Source organism: Phyllobates terribilis, unplaced genomic scaffold (assembly GCF_046119375.1).
Source record: "Phyllobates terribilis strain yellow unplaced genomic scaffold, ASM4611937v1 Scaffold_4__5_contigs__length_816908805, whole genome shotgun sequence".
NCBI lineage: Eukaryota > Metazoa > Chordata > Amphibia > Anura > Dendrobatidae > Phyllobates > Phyllobates terribilis.
The window spans coordinates 34,366,955-34,392,020 of NW_027362764.1; the positions used below are offsets into that span (position 1 = coordinate 34,366,955).

A 25,066-nucleotide genomic window follows, 5' to 3' on the forward strand; every position below is an offset into this window, starting at 1 on the left:
GTGGTGGCTGTATAAATCTGTATGTAGTGAGCTCCCTCTAGTGGTGGCTGTATAAATCTGTATGTAGAGAGCTCCCCCTAGTGGTGACTGTATAAATCTGTAGGTAGTGAGCTCCCTCTAGTGGTGGCTGTATAAATCTGTATGTAGAGAGCTCCCCCTAGTGGTGACTGTATAAATCTGTAGGTAGTGAGCTCCCCCTAGTGGTGTCTGTATAAATCTGTATGTAGTGAGCTCCCTCTAGTGGTGGCTGTATAAATCTGTTTGTAGTGAGCTCCCTCTAGTGGTGGCTGTATAAATCTGTATGTAGTGAGCTCCCACCTAGTGGTGGCTGTATAAATCTGTATGTAGTGAGCTCCCCATAGTGGTGGCTGTATAAATCTGTATGTAGTGAGCTCCCCCTAGTGGTGACTGTATAAATCTGTATGTAGTGAGCTCCCTATAGTGGTGACTGTATAAATCTGTATGTAGTGAGCTCCCTCTAGTGGTGGCTGTATAAATCTGCATGCAGTGAGATCCTCCTAGTGGTGACTGTATAAATCTGTATGTAGTGAGCTCCCCCTAGTGGTGGCTGTATAAATCTGTATGTAGTGAGCTCCCACCTAGTGGTGGCTGTATAAATCTGTATGTAGTGAGCTCCACCTAGTGGTGTCTGCAGGCAGACAGAATTTTATCTCAGCACAATTTGTCTATAAAGGGTAATTTGAAGCTCTGGTTCGGAAAAACAACAGTCCGGTTAAAATAAAGATATATTATGAGTAAACGTATTTTAAGATGATCATGTTAATTTGTGCAAAGACTCATTGGTCCTTCTATGCCTTCAGACCATTACCAATAAGCACTTTAATGACCACTCAGCAGAAAATGACTGCTCAAACCAAGCACAGGTGCTCTGTGCACCCTCAGCGTGGAGAAACAGTTCAGTGCACCTTCCCGAACTCCGACCTCCTCTCGCTCCTGTACAACCAGAACTGTCAATCATGGAAGAGGAAGGCGAAGAAAGACGTATAACGAGTTGGTGCACTGAGCTGCTCGCCTTTGCCGAGGCTGCAGCGAGCAGCTGAGCTTGGTTTGAACAGTCGTTTTGGTGCCATACACATTCGATGGACGACCATCGAATACCTATAGGTGTACGGGGAATACCCACAGCAGAGGTAAAAGAAGGATTGGGACACGTCTGGCAAACAGCTGGATCAGTAGGTAAAAGCGCCAATCTGTTTCATGTTCTAGTTGATTGAATGGATTTCACCCGGTTGTCAGAGAGTACGGATTTATTGACTTGTGATTCTCTTTTTGTTGTCAGACCCAACAATAGTAGTTTTATTCGGAGCTCCGGTACATTACCGAATGATAAATCTGGATTGTAGGACGAGGGGTCATGGAGATGAGTCCTATGGTCTAAAAATGAAGCCTGGATGAAACTAGGCAAAAGCGGCGGACGCCTTTAAGTCATCATATAAAAGGTCAGGTAGGGAGCAATCAGGACGGATCACGTTACTTCCGAGCCTACGATCGGCGGTATCGGCACTGTGCAGGGGCGTACGGCGGCCATAAGACCCCATAATCAGAATTAAAAAAAAAAAAAAAAAACTACTCGGCTTATGCCGAAAAAACAGACGTACGCTGGTGTGGAAATGCAACGTGAACCCCCTCAAAACTTTTTCCAATTACCTTCACCTGCCATAATCTTACAGTTCCTTCTCACTGGGGAAACTTTTTCATAAGTTTCAGCACAAAAAAAAAAAAAAAAAAGAAGAAAAAAGTCCATTAAAACTGGTAAAAAGTGTCCAATTTATGTAACCGGCACAAACTCGTAAGAAAAAACATGATGCAATAACCATGATGAAATGTCGCGGACGCGGTCAATATGGAGGCCAACTCCGTCATCAACCGTTTGTTTTTTCTAGGTTCACTGGTTTATTAAACCAACATAGGTCCAGGAAGGTGAGACGTCTTCTATATTACTACTTAATATATCTGTCTGCTCCCCGGGGGGAGATTCACCGCGGGGCGCCAGGATGGGCACCATGGCCTAGAATTCATCAGCGGAGGACGCGAGCGCACCTTCCACGTCTTCCAGGACTTCTCGTGTCTTCCATGAGCTTCAACGACCACATGATAAGCACAACTGTGAGACCCCCGGGACCACCAGGGCAGCTGTACGGAGAGATGACCTCCGAGTTTCACATAAGAACAGAACGTGATACAAAGTTAAAAGAAACAAACAAAAAAAAAAAATAATAACATTAATATGTACTAAGAACACAAAGAGCACAGTAGCGAGAAGTCGGCTTGTAGCACGTTGTCCTCACCCTTGTATCTTAATGCTGCAAGCATGTGCAAGAAGAGCGCAGTCATGGCGGCCACACGGCCGGGACGTCTATCCACCCTCCATCACATCTGATCAGAGACGGACAGAACGTAGAAAAGGAAAAGAAGTCGGCCATGATGCCACAGCGCGGTCTCGGAGGGAGCACTTCAGAGCGGTCAGGCCCAGTCTTATTGGTCTAGTTGATGTTAGAGTTTATCCGGCCGGCGGGGAAGAGCGGTGGCGGAGGAGGCAGATGGTGAGATGGCGGAGGCATGCTGTGCGGGAGGGAGTGGAGGAGCGGTAGAGAGAGGGGATGTGGAGGCAAGGTCGGGGAGAGGCCGGGGCTGGACTGGCTCGGTGAGTTTCCACTTTGTGATGAGGCGGAGAGACTCGCCGCTGTTCCGGGACTTCCGGGAGTTGGGGGGTTCCCTCCTTGGAAGCATTTTTCCCTATGAGCTTTGAGCATGTTGGAAAATCGGAAGCGCTGTCCGCACACGCTGCAGGGGTAAGGCTTCTCTCCGGTGTGTGTCCGGCGGTGGCGCTTCATGTTAGGCCGGCTGGTGAAGCTTTTACCGCAGATCTCACAGATGAAAGGTTTCTCTCCTGAAGACAAGACAAATAGTAACAACGGTTACCCCGAAAGCAAAGCACAAGAAATACAGAGAAAAGAAAACATCACAGAAATGACTGCCGAAATCTCAGTATTTACAAGGATGGAACCTTCTCTTTTTATCATGAGATCTGCCGCACCCCCTTATCCTCCTCAACCAGCTGCAGCAGGAGCCTCCTCCTCCTCCTCACTGTCCTGAGACTGGCTGGAAGACATATCTGTTGTGACAGAGTCACTGGCAAAGCACCAGAGGGGAGATGTGCAGCACTGAGATTGTTAGCGCCAGTAATTAAACATGGGAAAAAGGTTCCAGCACACAAAGGAATGAGGGGTTAATCAGCCATGTTTAGTGCTAGGGTGAATAAACACCTGTAGAGAGGGAGGAGGGCAGAGGATAATTCCCAGCCTTTTAGAGCACGGGGTGTGTGGTGGGTCTGGAGGTGAAAGCTCTGGAGCTGTTTTATCATGTGAAGGAAAGACAAACCTTGGGTTGTTTGTTCCTGAAGCGGGCGGCTACCAGTAGCAACAAGGACTGTGCCATACTTTGTTTTATTTTTCCTGTTAGGCCGGGAAGACCGTGTTTGCTGCCCTGGTTTATGCAGCAGTCTTAATAAACCACAGAAGATTTAAAGAGACAGTGTTCCTGTGTACCTCTATGTGCAACCAAGTGAGCCGATCTACCACACTGTATACAGGGAGCTCCCCCTAGTGGTGGCTGCAGACAGAATCTTATCATGTATCTCTGTATACAAGGAGCTCCCCCTAGTGGTGTCTGCAGACAGAATCTTATCATGTATCTCTGTATACAGGGAGCTCCCCCTAGTGGTGGCTGCAGACAGAATCTTATCATGTATCTCTGTATACAAGGAGCTCCCCCTAGTGGTGTCTGCAGACAGTATCTTATCATGCATCTCTGTATACAGGGAGCTCCCCCTAGTGGTGGCTGCAGACAGAATCTTATCATGTATCTCTGTATACAGGGAGCTCCCCCTAGTGGTGGCTGCAGACAGAATCTTATCATGTATCTCTGTATACAGGGAGCTCCCCCTAGTGGTGGCTGCAGACAGGAACTTATCATGTATCTCTGTATACAGGGAGCTCCCCCTAGTGGTGGCTGCAGACAGGATCTTATCATGTATCTTTGTATACAGGGAGCTCCCCCCAGTGGTGGCTGCAGACAGGATCTCATCATGTATCTTTGTATACAGGGAGCTCCCCCTAGTGGTGGCTGCAGACAGAATCTTATCATGTATCTCTGTATACAGGGAGCTCCCCCTAGTGGTGGCTGCAGACAGGATCTTATCATGTATCTCTGTATACAGGGAGCTCCCCCTAGTGGTGACTGCAGACAGAATCTTATCATGTATCTCTGTATACAGAGAGCTCCCCCTAGTGGTGGCTGCAGACAGGATCTTATCATGTATCTCTGTATACAGGGAGCTCCCCCTAGTGGTGACTGCAGACAGAATCTTATCATGTATCTCTGTATACAGGGAGCTCCCCCTAGTGGTGGCTGCAGACTGAATCTTATCATGTATCTCTGTATACAGGGAACTCTCCCTAGTGGTGGCTGCAGACAGAATCTTATCATGTATCTCTGTATACAGGGAGCTCCCCCTAGTGGTGGCTGCAGACAGAATCTTATCATGTATCTCTGTATACAGGGAACTCTCCCTAGTGGTGGCTGCAGACAGGATCTTATCATGTATCTCTGTATACAGGGAGCTCCCCCTAGTGGTGACTGCAGACAGAATCTTATCATGTATCTCTGTATACAGGGAGCTCCCCCTAGTGGTGCCTGCAGACAGAATCTTATCATGTATCTCTGTATACAGGGAGCTCCCCCTAGTGTTTTTTATGTAATTCAGCCCACCTCGAAATGTTTCCCCATTTTTCAGTACATGGTGAAGTGAATGACATGATTCATAACTACAACTAGCCACACAAAAAAAAGAAGCCCTCATACAGCGGTGATGATGGAAAAATAATACATTTATGGCTCTTTTAATAAAAGGAAAAAAAAAAAAAAGATAAAATAAAAGTGTCCACATCTTCACAGGGTTAACGCAGGGTGTGACTGGAGTACAGGAAATCAGAGAGGAGAATATGGGGCGGGGGGCTGCCGACATATGGAGCAGAGTTAGGAAGAGGAAGGAATTATCAAGAGGTGAAATGGAAAGAGGGGAGGTCCAGATGTTAGAAAATCATCAGAATTACACAGTGCAGAGCAGCGCTCATTTACAGTCCGATTGTGAGGTCAATTTAGTAAAATATAAAAGAGAAAGCGATGGGTTAAAAAAAAAAAAAAAAACTAAGCGCACTACAAGAAGCCGTCAATCTCAGGTTACTTCCTGCAGCGGTCACGTGCTGTATATCATTTATGTAACCGCTGCAGCTAATCACTTAACTCAACAATCCCGGCACACTGTACATGACGACATCAAGAAGTAGTGATTGGCTGCAGCCGTTCCGTGACTGCTGCAGCCAATCACTTGCCAAAGAAATGAAGTCGGCATGTGACCACTGATTGGCTGCAGCAGTTACACCCGTGGTCAAAATTGTTGGTACCCCTCGTTTAATGAAAGAAAACCCCACAATGGTCACAGAAATAACTTGAATCTGACAAAAGTAATAATAAATTAAAAATCTAAGAAAATGAACAAATGAAAGTCAGACATTGCTTTTCTGCTTCCACAGAATTAAAAAAAAAATTAAACTCATGAAATCGGCCTGGACAGAAATGATGGCACCCCTGAAAATAATGTGACAAAAGGGACATGTTAAATCAAGTTGTGTCCACTAATTAGCATCACAGGGGTCTACAATCCTGTAATCAGTCAGTGGCCTGTATATAGGGCTACAGATACTCACTGTGCCTGTATATAGAGCTACAGATACTCACTGTGCTGTATATAGGGCTACAGATACTCACTGTGCCTGTATATAGGGCTACAGATACTCACTGTGCTGTATATAGAGCTACAGATACTCACTGTGCTGTATATAGGGCTACAGATACTCACTGTGCTGTATATAGGGCTACAGATACTCACTGTGCTGTATATAGAGCTACAGATACTCACTGTGCTGTATATAGAGCTACAGATACTCACTGTGCTGTATATAGGGCTACAGATACTCACTGTGCTGTATACAGGGCTACAGATACTCACTGTGCTGTATATAGGGCTACAGATACTCACTGTGCTGTATATAGAGCTACAGATACTCACTGTGCTGTATATAGGGCTACAGATACTCACTGTGCCTGTATATAGGGCTACAGATACTCACTGTGCTGTATATAGGGCTACAGATACTCACTGTGCCTGTATATAGAGCTACAGATACTCACTGTGCCTGTATATAGGGCTACAGATACTCACTGTGCCTGTATATAGGGCTACAGATACTCACTGTGCCTGTATATAGGACTACAGATACTCACTGTGCTGTATATAGGGCTACAGATACTCACTGTGCCTGTATATAGAGCTACAGATACTCACTGTGCTGTTTGGTGACATGGTGTGTACCACACTCAACATGGACCAGAGGAAGCAAAGGAAAAAGTTGTCTCAGGAGATTAGAAAGAAAATTATAGACAAGCATGTTAAAGGTAAATGTTATAAGACCATCTCCAAGCAGCGTGATGTTCCTGTGACTACAGTTACACATATTATTCAGAAATTTAAGATCCATGGGACTGTAGCCAACCTCCCTGGACGTGGCCGCAGGAGGAAAATTAATGACAAATCAAAGAGACGGATAATACTAATGGTAAGAAAAGAGTCCAGGATAACTTCTAAAGAGATTAAAGATGAACTTCAAGCTCAAGGAACATCAGTGTCAGATCGCACCACCGGTCACTGTTTGATCCAAAGTGGACTTCATGGGTGACGACCAAGGAGACACCATTATTGAAAAAAAAAATCATAAAAAAGCCAGACTGGAATTTGCTAAACTACATGTTGACAAGCCACAAAGCTTCTGGGAGAATGTCCTATGGACAGATGAGACAAAAATGGAAGTTTTTGGCAAGGCACATCAGCTCTATGTTCACAGACGGAAAAATGAAGCATATCAAGAAAAGAACACTGTCCCTACTGTGAAACATGGAGGAGGTTCTGTTACGTTCTGGGGCTGCTTTGCTGCATCTGGCACAGGGTGTCTTGAATCTGTGCAGGGTACAATGAAATCTCAAGACTATCAAGGGATTCTAGAGAGAAATGTGCTGCCCAGTGTCAGAAAGCGTGGTCTCAGTCGCAGGTCATGGGTCTTGCAACAGGATAATGACCCAAAACACACAGCTAAAAACCTCCAAGAATGGCTAAGAGGAAAACATTGGACTATTCTGAAGTGGCTTCTATGAGCCCTGACCTAAATCCTATTGAGCATCTTTGGAAAGAGCTGAAACATGGCGTCTGGAAAAGGCAACCTTCAACCACGAGACAACTGGAGCAGTTTGCTCATGAGGAGGGGCCAAAATACCTGTCGAGAGGCGCAGAAGTCTCATTGACAGATACAGGAATCGTTTGATTGCAGTGGAAGCAGAAAAGCAATGACTGACCTTCACTTGTTCATTTTCATAGATTTTTAATTTATTATTACTTTTGTCAGATTCAACTTATTTCTGTGACCATTGTGGGTTTTTCTTTCATTAAACGAGGGGTACCAACAATTTTGACCACGTGTGTATGTGACTGATTTACGACATCGCCGCTGGAAGTTAGCAGACACCGGTGGGAGATCCCTTTAACTCCTTCCTGACATGGGACATTATACATCCTGTGGGGTCCGCATGTACGGCGTGGACTCAGGAGCCACTTGCTGTCAATCAGAGAATGTGGTTTTCTCCGCAGTATATTATAGCAGTATATTGTAGTTTATTTATTTTTTTTTTTGAAAAGCACAAAACTAAAAAGGTTTTCCTTATTTTTGCGGCTATTCTCCTGCCGGGGTCTGGTGCGGGTGCGGTTCCTGCATCGGGAGGGGACGGTTGCTACTGTACATGTGCGCTGCAGCATGCATGAGGTACAGAATGCAGCACAGAATCTGCCCCAGATCACACAGCACAATGCAGCGAGCGCGCGTCAGAGGATGGGGGCCATCAGATCATATCTCTATATAAAGGTCGCGCTGATCCCACCCTCAGGCGACTCCTTGTCCTCATTAGACAGATGCTCACTCACTGGCGGACCGCAGAACAGCCGCGCCGAGCCGTAGTGCAAGACAGAGGGGAGGAGGGGGGAGACGATTGAAGCACCGGATCCATCACGGAAGACCCCGACGGACCCTATAAAGAGGCAGCAAGAGTAGGGATGAGACATCAGCTGCCAGAGGGGTGCGCACCAGGCAAAGGTGGGGACCATGAGATATGCAAGACCCAGGTGTAGGGATCAGACGACGGGTACGACTTGGGGCAATGTAGAGAGATCAGAAATCGATCCATATCCCCAGGGTTTCACAGACCACCTGGAAACAGTCAGGCTGCGTGCCCACTATGCGTTTTTCAAGCGTTTTTGCCGCGGAATTTCCGCAGCGAAAACGCTTAAAAACCGCTTGGTAATACGCGCCCCATGGTCCCCAATGATAATCCGCCTGTGCTGTGCACATGCTGTGGAAATTTCCGCTGCGGATTATCATTGCAGAAAAATCCACAGCGTGTCCATTAATTTTGCAGACACGCAGCGTAATTGCCGCCATTGACTTGCATTGAATATGCTTAATATCCGCATGACTACATGTGCACATGCGGGTATGAAGCGATTCAATGTGCGGATGGTACCCGGGTCTGGAGAAGAGGAGACTCTCCACCGGACCTGGGTACAATAGTACCTGTAAAAAATAGAATAAAATAAAAAATAAAGATTGTACTCACCTTCCGATGGCCCCCGGTCTCCATAGCGATGTGTCCGGTGTGTTGGGCGGCTTGCGGTGGTGTGAGGACCTGACATGACTTCATTGAGTTATGTGACAGGTCACGCGACCGCCGACGTCAGCGGTCGCGTGACCTGTCACATAACTCAATGACGTCATCGCAGGTCCTTCACACCACCGCGAGACACCGGGGAGACCGGACGCATCGGAGAAGGAGACCGCGGGCCATCGGAAGGTGAGTAATCTTTATTTTTCACTATTCTTATTCTTTTTTTTTTAAATTATTACTTGGTCACACTATATAAATCCATACTGGTTGCATGGATTTATATTGCGTGACCCCAAGTTGTCAAGCAATTTTCCAAGTGATGCTAAAATCGCTTGGAAAGCGCTTGATAACCCGCATGCGGAAATGCATGTGAAGAACGCTTCACATCCGCATGTCCCTGGCAAGAAAAACACATGCACAATCCGCATGCACAATCCACATGCACAATCCGCATGCGTTTTTCCTGCCAGGGAGAAGCGGAAAAAATATGCAGCATTTCTGCATCGTGGGCACAAAGCCTGAGTATGTACCGCAGGATGATCGGGGTAGGGATCAGGCAGTATGATAGTTGGATCACCCCTTTAAGAGTTGGGATAATGATCATGGATAGGGATCAATCAGCAGATACAATCTATGGACAGGAATAGGGATCAGGCAGAAGATAAATCAAGGATAGGGATCAGGCAGAATATACAAGAATAGGGATCAGGCAGAAGATACAAGAATAGGGATCAGGCAGAAGATATAAAAAGGATAGGGATCAGGAAGAAGATAGAACGAGGATAGGGATCAGGCAGAAGTTAGAACGAGGAAAGGGATCAGGCAGAAGATACAACAAGGATAGGGATCAGGCAGAAGATACAACAAGGATAGGGATCAGGCAGAAGATACAACAAGGATAGGGATCAGGCAGAAGATACAACAAGGATAGGGATCAGGCAGAAGATACAACAAGGATAGGGATCAGGCAGAAGATACAACAAGGATAGGGATCAGGCAGAAGATACAACAAGGATAGGGATCAGGCAGAAGATACAACAAGGATAGGGATCAGGCAGAAGATACAACAAGGATAGGGATCAGGCAGAAGATATAACAAGGATAGGGATCAGGCAGAAGATATAACAAGGAGAGGGATCAGGCAGAAGATATAACAAGGATAGGGATCAGGCAGTGGATATGACCCGGGGACAAGAATATGCTGTAGATATAACCTGGGGTCGACACCACTGATCAGACCATCCCTCCCAGGAAGGAGCAGGGTTTGCCCAGCCGTGGGGATGGGGCTGGTCGCGCAGTCATCAGCCGCAGGATGACGTTTCTTACCGGTGTGTGTCTTCATGTGTTCATCAAAATACTGTTTCATGTTGAAGTCTTTGCCGCACCACTGGCACATGAACTGCTTGTGCCCGATGTGAATGCTCATGTGCGACCGCAGCTGGTACTTGTATTGGAATCGCTCGTGGCAATTCTGCCGAGAAAAGAGAAGACAATCACAACTATAGGAAAGTCCGGCTGACCGGCAGGAGTTGCCACGGGGGCTACGCCGGCCATAGTCACAGTCCTGGAGCATCTACAGAGGACGACATCACGAAGCAGAGGGGTAAAGAGAGTCTAAAGAAATTGCTGGGGAGTAAAATGAAAAAGAAATAACACATTTTTCTTCTTCCAGCAACAGCGCCACTCCTGTCCACAGGTCGTGTGAGGTACTGCAGCTCAGATACAGTCCCTTCAGTGGGAGCAGCACAGTCACACTCGGCCCATGGTCAAATATATATATATATATATATTATATATATATATATATATATATATATATTTATTTTTTTTAACTTTCGTATGTTAAGGGCAACTTAGGTAACTCCCCGCCAATTTTCTGTTACAAGGTGTCTAAAATGAAAATAAAAAAAAAAAACAACTAAGTAACGTTACAAATTTATAAAATGGTCGAAAGTGTTGGCTCCCTTGAAATTCTTCCAGAAAGTGAAGTATTTCTCCCAGAACATTATCACAATTCCACATGTTTTATTACACGCATGTTTATTTCCTTTGTGTGTATTGGAACAACACAAAAAAACTGAGAAAAAAAAGGAAAATTGGACATAATTTCACACAAAACCATATAAATGGGCAGCACAAAAATTGTTGCCCCCTCCTTAATATTTGGTTTGCACCCTTTGGAATAAATAACTGCAGTCAATCGCTTCCTATAACCATCAGCTTCTTACTCCTCTCAGCTGGAATCTTGGACTCTTCTTACAAACGTCTCCAGGTCTCTGATATTTGGAGGCGTCTTCTCCCAACAGCAATTGTAAGATCTCTCCACAGGTGTCAATGGGATTTAGATTCGGTCTCATTGCTGCCACTTCAGATCTCTCCAGCGCTTTGTTTCCAGCTATTTCTGGGGGCTTCTTGAGGTATGTTTGGGGTCATTGTCCTGCTGGAAGACCCATGACCTAGGATGTAAACCCAGCTTTCTGACACTGGGCACTACATTACCCCCCAAAACCCTTTGGTAATCTTCAGATTTCATGATGTCTTGCACACAGTCAAGGCACCCAGTGCCAGAGGCAACGAGACAACCTCAAAACATCTGTGACCCTCCACCATGTCTGACTGTAGGTACGGTGTTCTTTTCTTTTTAGGCCTCATTCTGTTTTCGGTGAACAGTAGATTGATGTGCTTTACCACAAAGCTCTATCTTGGTCTCCTCTGTCCACAAGACACTGCTGTCCCAGAAGCATTTTGGCTACTCAAGTACATTTTGGCAAACTGCAGTCTCGCTTTTTTATGTCTCTGAGTCAGCAGTGAGATCCTTCTGCCATAGTGTTTCATTTCATTCAAATGTATAGTTGGCGCTGATGCACCCTGAGCCTGCAAGACAGCTTGAATTTCTTTGGACCTTGATTGGGGCTGTTTATCCACCATCCAGACTATCCTGCGTTGCAACCTTTCATCATTTTTTTCTGCCGTCCACGTCCAGGGAGATTAGCTACAGTGCCCCGGGTTATAAACTTCTCGATTATGTTCTGCACCGTGGACAAAGGAACATCAAGATCTCTGGAGATGGACTTGTAACCTTGAGATTGTTGATACTGTTCATCAATTTTGGTTCTCAAGTCCTCAGACAGTTCTCTTTTCCTCTTTCTGTTCTCCATGCTTAGTGTGGCACACACAGACACACAATGCAAAGATTGAGTCAACTTCTCCCCTTTTTAGCTGGTGTCAGGTGTGATTTTCCTATTGTCCACACCTGTTACTTGCCACAGGTGAGTCTGAACGAGCATCACATGCTTGATACCCACAATTTTGGAAAGCTGCCAACAATTTTGTCCGGCCAATTTTTGTGTAAAATTATGTCCAATTTGCCTTTTTTTTTTCCTGTTTCTTTTATGTTGTTCCGATACACACAAAAGGAAATAAACCTGCGTACAACAAAACGTGTGGAATTGTGATAATTGTCTGGTAGAAATACTTCAGTTCCTGGAACAATTTCAAGGGTGCCAACACTTTCGGCCATGACTGTATATGACAGCAATGAGCAAAGGGGACAGATGAAAGGGAGTGCGAGCGCAGGGTCAGATGAGGCAGAGTTTCTGTCTATAGTCAGTTACCATGGAGACACATGGGCCCGCATGGGAGCTGTGAAGGCAGAAACAATAAGAGATTTTTAGTTTTAAAATGATCATTTTACAAAACAAAATTCCTTCCTATTGATATTTCACAGTTTGCTAATCTCTTCCTGTAGAGTCTGTGGCATAGCAGCTTTTACTGGAAAGAATCTCATGCCCTTACTGTTGAGAATCCATCCGCCTTCACGCCTTCCTATGAAGCGTATACAGCATAATTCTTATGAAGTATTTGCTGTTCAAAAACCCGGTAAGAAATTTTACATAGTAAGAACAATTATAATGACAAAATTTGTGTAGGAGGGGTTCTCAACAGTAAGAGCAGGAATGCTCACCAGAATGGATTCTTTTTTTTTTTTTTTTTTTACAGTAGTAACATGTCATGCTGAAAAATAACTACAGGATAGTGTGTAGAGCAAGGACAATCACTCTGTGGATCTTCCTTCGGAAGGTGTTCTTTACTGTAAGTGCATGAAATGTGGAACGTTCACCGTCAATAAGTAGTTACTGCAAAAAATCTACACAACCAGAGGCGCTAATGGTGACATCCACAAATGCTCAGTAAGTGGCGGATAGTTTGGAGTCTCACCTCACATTTAAAGGGTTTCTCCCCGGAGTGCTGCAGAGAGTGGACCTTCAGGGACATGCTGCGTTTAAAGGATTTCCCGCAGGTTTCACAGGTGAAAGGCATGTCCTTGGTGTGAGCTGTGGGAAGCAAAGAGCAACACAATCGTCAAATGAAGCGGGAAAGTTTACGATGATACAATAGGGAAGTTTCCATCACAGGTAACTAAGAAAACAATGTAAAAAATATTTACGACAAGGAGTTGTCAGACTTTCGCCAAAACTTTTTTTATTCAGAGGCGGCAAATAAAATAAAAGAAGCTACAGATCCACCGGTGCCAAAAAAAAAGCGAAGGTCACCGGACAGCTGCAGCTTGTGACCGGCTTCAGTAACTTTCTGGGGAAGTTGGACAAACTCTTAACTTGTAGAATTATTAATTATAATTCTTGCACATGATTATGGAGGCCGACAATTACCAGGGCTGATAACAGCATTTATAGATACGCTTTACTGCAGCCACATGGCCCAGAGCATGCTCTGTGACCTGTGCGGAGATCATTGTACAGGAGGAGGAGGAGGTGAGCTGTGACATCACCTATTGTGAATGGTGGATCCGGTGTTATCTACTGTATATTGAAGTGTTATCAGTCATTGTACAGGAGGAGGAGGTGAGCTGTGACATCACCTATTGTGAATGGTGGATCCTGTGTTATCTACTGTATATTGAAGTGTTATCAGTCATTGTACAGGAGGAGGAGGTGAGCTGTGACATCACCTACTGTGACTGGTGGATCCTGTGTTATCTACAGTATATAGAGATGTTATCAGTCATTGTACAGGAGGAGGAGGTGAGCTGTGACATCACCTATTGTGAATGGTGGATCCTGTGTTATCTACTGTATATTGAAGTGTTATCAGTCATTGTACAGGAGGAGGAGGTGAGCTGTGACATCACCTATTGTGAATGGTGGATCCTGTGTTACCTACTGTATATAGAGGGGATATCAGTCATTGTACAAGAGGAGGAGGTGAGCTGTGACATCATCTATTCTGAATGGTGGATCCTGTGTTATCTACTGTATATAGAGGTGTTATCAGTCATTGTACAGGAGGAGGAGGTGAGCTGTGACATCATCTATTGTGAATGGTGGATCCTGTGTTATCTACTGTATACTGAAGTGTTGTCATTGTACAGGAGGAGGAGGGGAGCTGTGACATCACCTATTGTGAATGGTGGATCCTGTGTTACCTACTGTATATAGAGGTGTTATCAGTCATTGTACGGGAGGAAGAGGAGGTGAGCTGTGACATCACCAGGGGACCAGGGGAGGAGTCCTGAGGAGATAATTTGCATATTCCCACTGCATTTTGGGGTAAGTGAAGAGTCTCCGCGAGCTCAAAGAACACTGGATTTTGGCTGTTGGAGCTGAAAAGAGGACATCGGTAAACCGCGCGCGCATTTTGAAGCTTTTTTCTTAAGCTTTTTACACTGTTTTCAGAACATTAACAATAAGAACATGGAAGAGTCCAGGAGCCATTTGGTGAGCTGCATATCCTGCTACATGTTCACAGACTTGCCAGTGGAAAAGCCAAACTTCACATGCCAGAAATGCAGCTTGTGTCCCTCTTGGAGGAAAAGTTGCGAAATCTAGAAGAGAGGTTAACTACCTTGAAAATCATTAAGGAAGGTGAAGAGTTCTTAGACAGAGCAGAATTATCTCTTCATGATTCAGAAAGAGAAGAAATTCGAACTGCACCTGACGAAACAGAGGAATGGAAGCATGTGACCCACAGAAGCAGGAGGATCGAGAGGCAGTCAGCACCCATACTGCTCAGGAACCAGTACCAGGCTCTCACGCAGGAGAACCATGAAGAAATACAGCAAAATAAGACTTTGCCAGCAATGAATAACCTTGTAAGCCCTCAGAATCCTCCTGGATGGAGAAAGAAGAATGTTGTGAAGAAAAAATGGAGAGTGGTGGTCATGGGGGATTCCCTGTTAAGAGGAACAGAGGCCGCTATCTGCAGACCAGACATAACCTCAAGAGAAATGTGCTGTCTTCCAGGAGCAAAAATTAAAGATGTGTCTGACAGGATATCAAGACTCTTCAGACCTACAGATCACTACCCATTCCTGCTAATACATGTGGGGACAAATGACACCGCAAGAAAGGACCTGGAAACCATCTGCAGTGACTTTGAAGACTTAGGCAAGAAAGTGAAAGAATTGGGAGCGCAGGTGGTCTTCTCATCCATCCTCCCAGTGGATGGCCATGGAACAATGAGGTGGAATAAGATTCTACAGGTGAACAACTGGCTACGTCGATGGTGCCGTCAACAAGGATTTGGATTTCTGGATCACGGAATGAATTACCTATACGATGGACTACTTGCTAGAGATGGGGTGCACCTTACGAAGACTGGAAAACATGTATTTGGAAGTCGCCTTGCTACATTCATCAGAAGAGCTTTATACCAGAACAATGTGGAAAGGGAAGCAAAAGGCCAGAAAAAGCCATACAGCTGACAAATACTATTGAGATCTCTGCTACTGGAAGTGGAAAGAAAGAACAAAGACAAAACAATTTAAATAATAAAAATATGGGAGGAAGAGAAACCAATCACAAACTAAAATGTTTTTATACAAATGCACAAAGCATGGGCAACAAACAAGGAGAATTGGAACTACTAATGCAGGAAAAGGAATATGATGTCATTGGAATCACTGAAACTTGGTGGGACGATACACATGATTGGAATAAAAGGCTAAAAGGATACAACTTATTTGCAAGAAACAGACTTGATAAACGAGGAGGAGGTGTCGCATTGTATGTTAGAAAAGCGTATATCTGCACAGAGATTGAAGCTTCAGAGACTGGGAGTTCTGTGGAAACTGTTTGGGTAAGAATACAAGGAGAGAACAACGGAAAGGACACCATTGTAGGCATTTACTACAGGCCACCTGGGCAAGCTGAAGATATGGATGAACTCTTTATGTATCAAATGACCAAGTTCTCCAAAAAATATGACGTAGTGGTCATGGGAGATTTCAACTATCCAGACATTTGTTGGGAATCTCTCTCAAGTAAAACTAACAGGTCAAGCAAATTCTTATCCTCTCTTGCTGACAACTTTATCTTCCAAAAGGTAGGGGAGAAAACAAGGGGATCTGCTACTTTGGATCTAATCCTTATAAACAGGGAGGAAATGGTTGAGGAGGTAAAGGTGGCTGGGACCCTAGGAGGCAGCGATCATGCTATTATAGAATTTTGGATAACTAGAGGAGGAAGACATGTGAAGACTCAAACTTCAAGGTTAGATTTTATAAAGGCAGATTTTAAGAGACTCAGAAAGAGAAAAGGAGGGATCCAATGGCTGGATGTCCTTAAGGACAAAAATGTCCAGGAAGGATGGGAAATTTTTAAAAATGAGATTCTCAAAGCACAATCGTTAACAATCCCGAAAAGTAGGAAGAATGGGAAGCATTTAAGGAAACCAGGATGGATGAACACAGAACTTAAACACATGCTAAAAAGAAAGAAAGAAATGTTTATTAAATGGAAAGAGGGAGGCATATCTAAAGAAGATTATAATGCAGTCTGCAGATCCTGCAGGGCACGTATCAGGTTAGCTAAAGCTGACAATGAATTAAGGCTTGCAAGAGATGTCAAAAGCAATAAAAAAGGATTTTGGGGGTATGTCAAAAGTAAAAGAAAAGTCAAAGATGCTATAGGATTTTTACAGGATGAAAATGGAGAAATGGTAAGAGAGGATGTTGAGAAGGCCAAACTTTTTAATTCCTATTTTGCATCTGTTTTCTCTCAGAAAGAAAATGTAACATCAACTGATCTTCACTGTCCTTTTAAAGGAATAGAGGAATCCAAGTTATCTGTAAACAGAAAGATTGTGAGGGAATATTTAGCTAACATAAATGAGTTCAAGTCTCCAGGTCCAGATGAATTACACCCCAGAGTACTGAAGGAGATCGTAGAAGAAATTTTAGAACCACTCTCCATAATCTTTGAAAATTCTTGGAGAACAGGAGAAGTCCCAGAAGACTGGAGAAGAGCAAATGTTGTTCCTATCTTCAAAAAGGGGAAGAATGTGGACCCAGGGAACTATAGGCCGGTGAGTCTGACTTCTATACCAGGAAAGATCTTTGAACAAATTATTAAACAACATGTATGTAAGTACATGGATAAGAATGAAGTGATTAACCAGAGTCAGCATGGGTTTGTAACTAACAAGTCATGTCAGACTAACTTAATTTCCTTCTATGACAGAATCACTGACTGGGTGGATCAGGGAAATGCTGTAGATATAGTATATCTTGACTTCAGCAAAGCATTTGACAAAGTATCTCACACCATCCTTATTGAAAAAATGACCAAATATGCAATGGACCAGGCAACTGTTAGGTGGATTCATAACTGGCTTAGTGATCGGACTCAAAGGGTGGTTGTAAATGGCTTCACATCCAGCTGGATGAATGTCTCAAGTGGGGTACCACAGGGCTCCGTCCTGGGACCTGTATTGTTCAACATCTTTATCAATGATTTAGATGAAGGAATTGAGGGTAAACTGATTAAATTTGCTGATGACACAAAGCTAGGAGGGATAGCTAATACTAGAGAAGAGAGAGAGGATTCAAAAAGACCTAAATAAACTGGAGCAGTGGGCAGCAACCAACAGAATGGTTTTTAACAGGGAAAAATGCAAAGTACTACATCTGGGCAGTAAAAATGAAAAAAGCATATACAGAATGGGAGGAATAGAGCTAAGCAACAGTACATGTGAAAAAGACTTAGGTATACTAATAGATCATAGACTGAACATGAGTCAACAGTGTGATGCAGCAGCAAAAAAGGCAAATACAATTCTGGGATGTATTAACAGAAGCATACAGTCTAGATCACGTGAAGTCATTATCGGTCTTTACTCCTCTTTGGTCAGACCTCATCTGGAATACTGTGTACAGTTTTGGGCACCACATTTTAAAAAAGACATCGACAAACTGGAGCAAGTTCAGAGAAGAGCGACCAGAATGGTGACTGGTCTGCAAACCATGTCCTATGAGGAACGGTTGCAGGATTTGGGAATGTTTAGCTTGCAAAAAAGAAGACTGAGAGGAGACTTAATAGCTGTCTACAAATATGTCAAGGGCTGTCACATTGTAGAAGGATCATCTTTATTCTCATTTGCACAAGGAAAGACTAGAAGCAATGGGATGAAACTAAATGGGAGGAGACACAGATTAGATATTAGAAAAAACTTTTTGACAGTTAGGGTGATTAATGAGTGGAACAGGCGGCCACGAGAGGTGGTGAGTTCCCCTTCAATGGACGTCTTCAAACAGAGGCTGGACAGACATCTGTCTGAGATGATCTAGTGAATCCTGCTTTGAGCAGGGGGTTGGACCAGATGACCCAGGAGGTCCCCTCCAACTCTACCATTCTATGATTCTATGATCACCTATTGCGAATGGTGGATCCGGTGTTATCTACTGTATATAGAGGGGATATCAGTCATTGTACAAGAGGAGGAGGTGAGCTGTGACATCACCTATTGTGAATGGTGGATCCTGTGTTACCTACTGTATATAGAGGTGTTATCAGTCAGTCATTGTACAGGAGGAGGAGGAGGAGGTGAGCTGTGACATCACCTATTGTGATTGGATCAACACAGGATCCATACAATCTACCATAAATGCCAATGTGGCTGCCGTAAAGCAAATCTCTGAACCGCTGTTATCAGAGGAGAGCAGTGGCTCAGGTGAGATGATCTCCCCAATAATCAAATAAAAAAAATAAAACATAATGAAGAGTTAGAAAAATATAAAATATATCAAATATTCCTGCCAGGCTGAGTGGAATCAAGGAGAACCAATAGCTACCGGACTGTCAAGTATCTAAATACATGAAAGTAGATAAATGTTACATGTGAAGAGGCCGAAGGCTAAAGTGTCGGCACAAAATCAGAATTTCCACACTATACTGTAGTTTTGTGCCGGATCATCAGGTGTCAGACTGCAGGAATTCTGCATCTAATGATACTAAGGGTCCTCACGGCAAACATCAGTTTCGAGCATTTTTGGAAAACATTTTGGAGTTTTGTAAAACTTTTTTGTTTTTTCTGCTACTCTCTGGTCCCGAGACGTCAGGAGTCGTCCTGCCGCCCCCGGAACCGACGGATCCACCCTGGATGGAGCGACAGTTTGCAGACGGCTCGCGGGATCGCCACTCACCGACCAGGTGCTTTCGGACGTGCGCCATCGTGTAGAATTTCTTCTCGCAGATGTCACAAGAGAATTTTTTCTCTGCGTATCCGTGAACGATCTTATTGTGTTCGTGAAGGGACCACAGCTTCTTAAAGGTCTTCCCGCACGTTAAACACTGCAAGACAAAGGGACGACGGATCATCGGGGGGCTTCTCACAAATTAATACTCAGCAAAAGCAAGAAATAAGAATATAAAACACATTTAAAATTGAAGAAAAAAAATATTATATAATATTATATATATATATATATATATATATATATATATATATATATATATATATATATATATATATATATATATATATATATATATATATATATATATATAACCAGTCCAACAAATTAAATATTTTTTTTTTCCTGGTATGGTAGAGCAAATCGATCAGTGCTCGGTTAAAAAGATTTCTATGTTGCGATTATTGTTTTATTTCAGGAAAAAACAAACAAAAAAACAAAAAACTTAGTTATGCGACCCTTAGGCAACCAATGGCCAATTTCCCAACTTTGTCTCTCCCATCTGCTGATACCTCGTATTTATCTCTCCTTAGGACACCCCCGCGGATCAGCTGTTAGCGGGTCCCGATCCGCCTGACGTACACAGCTCCATACACCATGTAGTGGCCATATTCGGTACTGCAGTTCAGATCATGGTCACTACAACAGGAGCTGAGCTGCAGAACCTGAGCATGCCCACCACAGTGTATGGAGCTCCAGGGTCCTGGTTCTGTACAGGGTGAAGTTTTGGCGGCCAAGTAACATGAACAGTGTGGCCGTGAATCCAGATCTGTGGTGAGATTACCATTTAGTAGAAAGCACTAGCAAGGAGGACATTCTGCAGTCGTACTGGGCAGTGCAGCTGTGAATCCAGAACTTGGGGTGACAAATTACTTAGTAGAAAGCAGCAACATGGAGGACATTTTACTTTACAGTTATACTGGCCAGTGTAGCTGTGAATGCACTTCTGGGGTGAGATAAGCAGTTGTACTGTGCAGAGTAGCTGTGAATCTAACACCAGGGGTGAGATAAATTACTTAGTAGAAAGCAGCAGCAAGGAGGACATTTTACAGTCGTACTGGGAAGTGTAGCTGTGAATCCAGCACTAGGGGTGAGATGAAAGACTTACTAGAAACTACATCACGGATCTGTTCCTTTTCCTGTGTCAGCATCAGAGAGGACATTTTGCAGCTGTACTGGGCAGTGTAGCTATGCATCAAACTCTGGGGTGAGATAAGCACTTAATAGAAAGTAGAAGCAAGGAGGACGTTTTTCAGTTGTACTGGGAAGTGTAGCTGTGAATGCAGCACTAGGGGTGAGATGAATTACTTAGTAGAAAGCAGCAGCAAGGAGGACATTCTGCAGTCGTACTGGGCAGTGTAGCTGTGAATCCACCTCTGGGGTGACATAAGCACTTAGTAGAAAGCAGCAGCAAGGAGGACGTTTTTCAGTCGTACTGGGCAGTGTAGCTGTGAGTCCAGCACTAGGGGTGAGATAAATTACTTAGTAAAAACTGCATCATGGATCTATTCCTTTTCCTGTGTCAGTGCTTCTCCCTGCTACTTATCCCAAAAGTTTCAACAGGAGTTGTAACCTGATATTTCAGCAGTTTGCAGAAGTGACTTATAAGTGGAGAAAGAAGTGTCTTTTTCTGATAAGATACATCGCAACGTTTCTTATATTGACTCACATTATTTATTTACGCAAAGTTACGACTATTTAAAGTGTACCGATCATTTCATCACGTTTCTACGTATGATACCCTCCCGCGCGTGCGGCCGATCTGCCCCCACCGGTTGCTCAAACAACTGATTTAAAGTACGCACGTGAAACAACAAAAAGTTAAAGTGGCAGGTTCACTACGACTTGGTACATTTCCATTGACAAAGTGGGATGAAAGGGTGAAAAAAAACAACCCTACATTTCTTTTTTTTTTTTTTTTTAAATGTTTAGATAGATTGTGTTTTTGTAATTAACTGGGAAAAGGAATAATTTGAACTTATATTTAATTCCTCTATTGTATATACTATATTCTAATTTTAGTAAACTTTTTTTAAAAAACACCACGACTTTTCAAATAAAATTTTGGGGGCTAAAAATCATTTTTGCAATCATGAAAAATATGTTTCACCGTTTGGCTTTTACAGGTTCTTTGCCATTTCTGGCTGCAGAATGAGTAAACTGAGATGCAAATCAGTAAGCTCCTTCTCACCAGAGAGTTTGTAACTCTTCTATCCAGTCCTTTTTATGCGGTCTGCAGAGGAAGAGTTCAGAAAAAAAAAAAAAAAGACAGAAGTCCCAGTCAGAACGAGCTCACTGATGGATCCACAGTTAACTTGTTCTGCAGCCAGAAAAATAAAAAAAATAATAAAAAGCAAAACCGATGCCAAAATGTTAATGAAACCCAATTACAGAAATGATTTTTGGCCATAAATACATGCATTTAAGTAAATAAATAAATAAAAATGAACCCAAAAAGGTGTCCATAGTTTTTCATTTTTATCAATGACAGATATTCGAAATTGCAGAATACGACTTTGGTTTATTTTTTTTAGAGCTTTTCTACAATCCAAATACAATTGCTGGAAAAAAAAAAAATCCTAAATTTAGCAAATGTGATTGTCGGCCTGATTACCAGGAGACATATGGAAACAGATGGGTCCACGGGACGTTTCATGGGACATTAACGATTCCTCTACACAAAATGATTCTGCTCAATGAGGCGGCGAGCTGGACGGCAGATTGTGACCCACAGCGGAGGAAAGTCATCTGTACGTCGCTGCCACCGCCGCTGCGCCGGTGTCCTTGGATGAATCACAGGCTGGCAGAGGACGGAGCAAAACGCGGAGCGCGACCGTCTCAGTTCTAAAAAAAAAAAAAAAAAAAAATTGTGCGGTAAAAACGACCTGGCGACAGAATTCAGGATCAGTGCGATTTTTCTGTCCATGCACCGGAACAAGCACTTGGGGTTTTTTTTGCATGCAAAGCTATAGAACTTTGGGGTAAATGCAACGTTTTTGGTAATTTTTTTACTCCACTGTTGGAAGTGTGGCGATAAAAAAAAAAAAAAAGACAATTTTTCGCCTTCTTATTTACTATATGGTTTAAATAATTTGGAGATTTTGATAGATACGGCTTTTACTTTACATACATAGCAAATAACAAATATATTTAGTATTTTTATTTGTTAAAATGGATAATAGGGGGAAGGATTAGAATATTTATGTTGTTTTAATATTTTTTTTTTTTACTTTACAAGGGATTTCTTGGTCCACATAGGGGACTTATACCTGAGATCTTCATTATTAAGATATACAGTGAACATCTTGCTCCCTTTGGAAGGCTTTGAGCACCAGGATGGTGGCGGCCGGAGCCTTTAGCAGGCACCAGGCTGCAAAGACCACCCTCAGCATCCTGTAATAGCATGTCAGGGGGGGAAGCGATCGGCGACCAAACGACACTGGGATCATGCAACTTTAATGCCTGAAATATAACACCCCCCCCCGCCCCATGGAGTACAGTATCAGGAGACTCTCCTCCAGACCCGGGTACCATAGTACCTGTAAAAAAAAGAATTTAAAATAAAAAATATACATTATACTCACCTTCTGATGGCCCCCGGTCTCCTGTATGATGCGTCCTGGCTCCCCGGCAGCTCGCAATGGTGTAAAAGGACCTTCCATGACGTCATTTAGTCATGTGACAGGTCACACGACCGCTGACGTCGGCAGTTGCGTGACCTGTCACATGACTAAATGATGTCATGGAAGGTCCTTTTACACCACCGCAAGCCGTACAAGAGACCGGACACACGGGAGAAAAGACCGGGGGCCATCAGAAGGTGAGTATAATGGTTTTGTTTTGTTTACCATTTGTCCGTTGTGGTCACCCTGGTGATATGGTGGTGGAGGATGAGGAGAAGGACAATAGCAAATAGACAAAATCAGGAAGCGTATACCCATGTCTGGGTGTGAAGAGGTGCATGGGTATAGACCTCCCAAAAAAAAGACACTGTCTTTGAGTTTATATTACGCTGCTATCATTCGGTGGTGTTGAGAAGTCTGCCCCAATCCAGCCCTTGTTCAGAAGAGTCAGCATTTTTAGTTATAATACCCCAGGCGACACTAAAAACCCGCTCTGACAAAACGCTAGCGGCAGGGCAGGTCAGGACCTCAAGGTGTAGAGAACCAGTTCTTGCCACGTGTCCAGCTTGGATACCCAATAGTTATAAGGCACAGAGGAATCACGGAGGACATTGGTACAGTCGGCAAGGTACTCCCTCACTATCTTCCAAAACTTTTCCCTCCCTGTCAGAGCATCCTGCGCATCAGGGCCTGGGCGCTGGGAGGGTCTGAGAAAACTGTCCCACACCTTTGACAGTGTTCCCCTGCCTCTGCTGGATCGTATTCGCGTCCCTCTTGCCTGTACTCCTTCATTGTCCAAGAAACTGTGACTTCTGCCGCCAGCGGTTTCAGATGGGAATTTTTATAATAATTCCGCAACAAGGGCCTTCTGGTACTGCAACATTTTACAAGACCTCTCTGCCACGGGAAGGAGAGATAGAAAGTTCTCCTTGTAGCGTGGGTCTAGAAGTGTCACCAACCAGTAAGGACTGTCACCCAAAATTTTGAGAACGCGAGGGTCATGGGAAAGACAGCGTAACAAACTTATCCATGCGTGCCAGACTACTAACAGGCAAGACTTCCGTGTCCTCACCAAGAGGATGACTGACCATGCTCTCCTCCTCCTCTCTGTCCTCTGGTCATCCACGCTGAACAGACGGTATTACAGCTGTGCAGGTAGTACCATCTATAGTGCATGAAACTAGCTCCTGTCCTTCCTCCTCCTCTTCCTCATTGTCACCCAATCCACGTTGGGATGAGATGAGGCTGGGCTGTGTGGAATCACCCTGTATGGTTCCTTGCTCCATCTCATTGTGCTCCGCCTGCATTGCATCCTCTTTGATTGTGAGTAGAGAGCTTTTCAGAAGACAGAGAAGCGGGATGGTGACGCTAATTATGGTGTCATCACCGCTCACCATCTTGGTGGAGTCCTCAAAGTTTTGGAGGATGGCACAGATGTCTGACATCCATGTCCACTCATCAGCTCTTATGTGCGGAGGCTGACCTAAATGCCGACGGGTGTGTTGAAGTTAGTACTCAACAACTGCCCTCTACTGCTCACAAATCCTGCAGAAACACGGGAAGGGCGGCGGAAGCTGTAGGTGACTTTCGAAAATGGGCACACACACGGCATACTTTGATAAGCAGCTGAGGCAGATCTGGGTAAGTTTTGGGAAACCGCTGCACATGGGCCAGGCATGGTAAATGTGTGAGGTTACATAGTTTCAGAGCAGCCACCAGCTTACAGCCATTGTCACATACGACCATGCCTGGCTGTAGGTTCAGCGGTGACAGCCACAGATCTGCCTGCTCTGTTACAGTTGTCTACAACTCTTCAGCGGTGTGCGGTTTGTCCCCTAAGCATATTAGCTTCAGCAGTGCCGGTTGCCGTTTGGCCGAGGCAGTGCTGCAGTGCTTCCAGCTGATGTGGTCATTTAGGAGATGGAGCCTGAATAGGAGGAGGTGCAGGAGCTGTAGACTGTGGGGGCAACCCTGACTGACCCAGGGCCCGCAATCCTCGGCATAGGAAGGACATGTTCCGTCCCAGGGTCCGACTGGGTCCCGGCTTCCACTATGTTGACCCAGTGTGCAGTCAGCGAGATATACCGTCCCTGGCCACAAGCACTTG

At 44.2% G+C, this 25,066-nt stretch overlaps 1 protein-coding gene across 1 annotated transcript in view; it reads right to left on the reverse strand.

Annotated features, from left to right (window-relative positions):
• Nucleotides 1–1,890: 1,890 nt before the first annotated feature.
• Nucleotides 1,891–25,066, reverse strand: part of ZBTB47 (zinc finger and BTB domain containing 47) — a 43,485-nt gene continuing 20,309 nt past the window's right edge. Inside the window, exons 3-6 of the mRNA XM_073677230.1 lie at nucleotides 19,286–19,433; nucleotides 13,066–13,181; nucleotides 10,174–10,318; nucleotides 1,891–2,911 (exon numbers count right to left, since the gene is read on the reverse strand). Of these exons, the coding sequence (XP_073533331.1) occupies nucleotides 2,505–2,911; nucleotides 10,174–10,318; nucleotides 13,066–13,181; nucleotides 19,286–19,433 (816 nt within the window). The 3' untranslated portion in view covers nucleotides 1,891–2,504. The remainder of the gene's footprint in view (nucleotides 2,912–10,173; nucleotides 10,319–13,065; nucleotides 13,182–19,285; nucleotides 19,434–25,066) is intronic.